Consider the following 4223-nt stretch of genomic DNA (forward strand, 5'->3'; position numbering starts at 1 on the left):
CTCAGTAACATAAAACAGATTGGTCTTTGAGAAAATAAAATAAAATCTATCACAGTCTGTTATCAATTCATGTTTCATTTACAAGTTTCTTTGTGGAACAAATAAAGAAGCATCTTTTTTAGTAAACTAAATACAAAGATGCAACTTTTTTGCACTATAGATTAACTCTACTCAGCAACACAAAATGAACTTATCTCAGAAAAAAAAAAATCTAAACGAGTTAGAGACAATTAATCCACATCTCATTATTGAAAAGTATCATCAGTGAAAAAGCTATCTACATCCCATTTACATGATTCAAGATCCTCATCCAACGAAACATCAATGTTAGAAAACACAGTAGGAAGAGGTTGCTCATAAAGAACATGATCAGAAAACAAGAAACTATCAACTTCATCGTTTAACCCATCAAACACTTCTTCTTTGAATGTTTCTTCCAAAGACAAAGGTTCCATCCAAGGCTGAAACAACAGAACCGAAGTGGGTGAAGCACATGGCCACAACTCCTCCGTTTAACCCCACTTTCACACTCTTTCAACGGCGGTTTGATGAAATTAGTGACAGCATCGGCACCTCTGAGGTTTATAGCTGCTCTGTCGTAAACCACAGCTGCTTCTTCTGCCGTGTCGAAGGTTCCAAGCCACACTCGTTTCCGCCGTATAGGGTCTTTTATCTCGGCGGCCCACCGTCCCCATGGCCGCTGCCGCACGCCGCGAAACTTGTGCTCTTGTTTTTGTTGGTGGTGTTGCTGTTTCATAGCTTCCTTGTATTTGGTTGAACAACAACAACTATCACTGATGGCTGCCAACAACAACTATTCGTTGGCACCCTAACTGGTGCAATCGCCATTCTATGCTGCGCTGCTATAGGTGGCTGCATCGCATCCACCATCCGGTGAATAGTCTCTGCGATGTCATCAGCACCATTCTTACTCCTTCTCCTTCTGTTTAGCAGCCATAGTCTGAATACGTCACATGACAACGGTTAAAACCAATTCACTAGGTTAAACAAGCCACTCACACAATTACAACATTCAACTCAACCACACAAGCAATCAAACGTCAAGCTCACTCCCAAAAAGCTCCAAAATATTTAAAATATTTTTCAAAACTTTTGCTCTGATACCAATTGTAACATATCTAAGGAATATTACTAATATTTAATATATAAAATAAAAAATAAAAAATAAATGCCTCGTTTATTTAATACCATTTCCCAAAAACACGGGAAATTTAAAACTTTAATACAATGTAATGAAAATCGGAGTCCATAAGTATAAAACTAAAGTAATATTCAAATGGCTCCCAAAAGGGTTACAAAACTATCTCAAAACCAAAATAACCAATATATACAAAATCACATGCTATTCCTCGCTCCGAGTCTATGCATCTCCTGGCCCACCTGTCACATCATCTGCTCCCGGATAACGAGTTATTCGATCGCCACACACACACAGAAAGGGTGAGCTATGCACAATATATAAAACAGATACATGAAATAAATATGTCACCCATCCCAAAATAACATAACTAAAATTTCATGCTTTTCAAATTATCCAACCATGACCTCATAGTCCTTCATGAGTCATATACCTGAACCAGATCTTGGGACTTCACTGTGCTTCCACGAAACTAACCCATTCGTGGTCCAACCCTATGAGCCTATCCCGCTCATAGTCTTGCCCTACAGACTCCTCGTCTGTAGTAAATCATCCAAGCCTTCTCAACTTGGACCCTGGCATGCACGCAATCACCATACTATGGACTCCTCGCCCAATAGTAGCCGACGGAAACATAACAGTTCCTTGCCCATCGTGCGCCCGACGCATGTAATCACCATACTAAGGACTCATCGCCTGTTAGTAGCCGACAGGAACTCAACCAGTTCCATGCTCATCATGCGTCCAACCATCAAGCACATCCCAGACCCCTATTGGACTTAGTCCTTCAAGCCCAAACACCACACCACATGCATATACTTCCTATACTTAGGATAAAACAACCAAATCACACACACAAGCACACATAAACATGGAAATTCGCATAAACTCGCTTAAGTTAGGGACTCTCACCCAAGCTAAGCCCTCAGCGTCGCTTAGGCTAATTTACCTCGCCTGAGCGAGCTTAAAACAACAGCCTCATCACGTTATCTCGCTTAGGCGAGATCATCTCTCGCCCAAACACTCAATTCAATCTCACCTGAGCTACAATGCAAGCAACACATCCAACTTGATCGCGACATCTCGCTTAGGCGAGACCATCTCGCCTAAGTGAGACCCTGGTTCGCTCAAACCCACCAAACTCCTCGCCTGGACGAGGTTTCACGCTCAAAACAATCCAGGTTTCCTCGCGACCTCGCTTAGGCGAGTGTCTCTCGCTTGAGCGAGAGACTAAGTCGCTCAACCCCATCCAAGGTCGCCTGGGTGAGTAACGCGAATCAGGACCAAAAACGAGACTCTACAACTCTCGCTTAGGCGAGATGGAGTCGCTTGGGCGAGACTTGCTGGGTTTCGAGTCTGATCACGCGCATTACGAAGACCAAAACTCTACTCAATCATTACCAAGACAATGTAATGGCAAACAAACATCAGAGTCATGCATTATATCCCATTAAGCTACCAAAACACAAGAGTTTGGCTTCCACCACCATTCCTTTACCAAAAACCCTCATTCCCAAAAATATAATGCATTACAGGATTATACGCACAACATCAATTAATTAAGCTTTCTATCACCACACATAATGCACGAATTTTCATGCCAACAGAAATCAATTGAAAATAGAATTTACCCAAAACCATAACACATGTCAATCAATTTAAGCGCATAAGGACAGCTCCCCTAACCTGAAATCTTGGTACCAAATTAGTAGCCTTTGAGGGTTCTTCTCCAATCTCCCAATCTGCCTAATTCTTCCTCTCAAGTCTTCTCCTAATAGCACCCAATTCTTTCCTCACCCACTCAGAATTCGTATTCTTCTCACAAGCAAATTGACAGCAGTGCCAAAACCCCCTTTTTTCTTCAAAATGACCTTTTATATGCGTCTCATTTAGGGGTTTAAATGTTAAAACGTTAGGCTTTATGGTGCATTTAATTTTTATTAAAGGATCATTATACAATGGTTTCCAGCCCCCTCCTTGGCTACCCCTTCTAGGTTTACTGTTGCCCTCTCATATTCCCTCCAAAACTACACTAAAAAAAATAAAGTTCCAATTTCATTCTCACCTAAGTTTGAACCCATGCCCACTTAGTCACCATTCAAGTGCATAACCGATTCAACCAAGTCATGTGAGTGATACACTCCCCTCTCATACAACCAAAGTACTCTCAACCATTTGAGCTAGTACTTTTCCATATCACATTAAACAATAATTAATGACATAAAGGCGCTTTCTACCCGCATTTATTAATTAATTATTTATTTAATTAATTAATTTTCATGGGTCTTACATAGCTGGCCAGAATCAACCACCAATCCTCACCCTTCTTTGTTCGTTCTCTCTAATATAGTTGGCATCAACAATACACAAAAACCTCATTCTCCATTTCAATCCGCAACATCTCATTTCAATCCGTAACAATCCTTAACCCCCACGTTGATTAACCTCTGATCCCCATTGATAGAACCATCATCTCCAACCTGCACTCAGAAAATCAAGTACACGCACTTCACCACCACTCTTCATTTTCCGCTAAATCCATAATAGCACTCCATAATAGCACTGAACCAGCGCTACTCGCTTCTTTCACACACATGCCAGAAAACCACCAAACCACCACCCCCATCTTCTACAAGATTCACGTGCCCACACTTACCTCCAATTCACCGAAATCTTCATACACAACAAGCAAAACAATACAACATGCCAAACCCACCTTTCTACCTACGTCATTCATCATCCTCGAGCCACAGATGTAGTGAAACACCCAAATCCATTTATCCAACCTAGCATAAATTAGAAAAAGAAAATAGTAAGAGGAGATAAAACCATCGAATGGGCGAATCAATGGCGACTTCGATCATGGTTGGTCACACGATGGTTGGGCTCGGTGTCGTGGCTTCCAGATTTGGTGTGGCTCATGCTTGAAGAAGAACGAGAGATGTTTAGGATGCGGCAGAGGCCAGAAAGGCTTCTGGTAGCGATTGGCGTTGTTGCTAGTGGCTTTGACAGGCCGGGAAGCTTGTGAGGTCGAGACATTGGAGCTGGAAGGAGTGGCTCGTGT

At 41.9% G+C, this 4223-nt stretch overlaps 1 protein-coding gene across 1 annotated transcript; it reads right to left on the minus strand.

The window, feature by feature from the left end:
• Positions 1–245: 245 nt before the first annotated feature.
• LOC114165374 (ethylene-responsive transcription factor ERF069-like) lies at positions 246–3899 on the minus strand. Its single transcript, XM_028050018.1, has 5 exons — positions 3816–3899; positions 3605–3639; positions 835–961; positions 518–763; positions 246–461 (listed from the first exon to the last, which is right to left on the minus strand). The coding sequence occupies exons 1-5, from the start codon at positions 3897–3899 to the stop codon at positions 246–248; spliced, it is 708 nt and encodes a 235-aa protein (XP_027905819.1).
• Between the last annotated feature and the right edge of the window lie 324 nt (positions 3900–4223).

Source organism: Vigna unguiculata, chromosome 10, assembly GCF_004118075.2.
Source record: "Vigna unguiculata cultivar IT97K-499-35 chromosome 10, ASM411807v1, whole genome shotgun sequence".
Lineage (NCBI taxonomy): Eukaryota > Viridiplantae > Streptophyta > Magnoliopsida > Fabales > Fabaceae > Vigna > Vigna unguiculata.

What these genes read in the sequence shown, in the direction of transcription:
- LOC114165374 (XM_028050018.1), bottom strand. Translation starts at nt 3,899, where the DNA reads ATGATGAATGACGTAGGTAGAAAGGTGGGTTTGGCATGTTGTATTGTT. An exon ending in AAGATTTCGGTGAATTGGAG is followed by an intron (nt 3,640 to 3,815) that starts GTAAGTGTGGGC and finishes TTCTGAGTGCAG; the next exon opens with GTTGGAGATGATGGTTCTAT. An exon ending in TGAAAGAGTGTGAAAGTGGG is followed by an intron (nt 462 to 517) that starts GTTAAACGGAGG and finishes CTGTTGTTTCAG; the next exon opens with CCTTGGATGGAACCTTTGTC.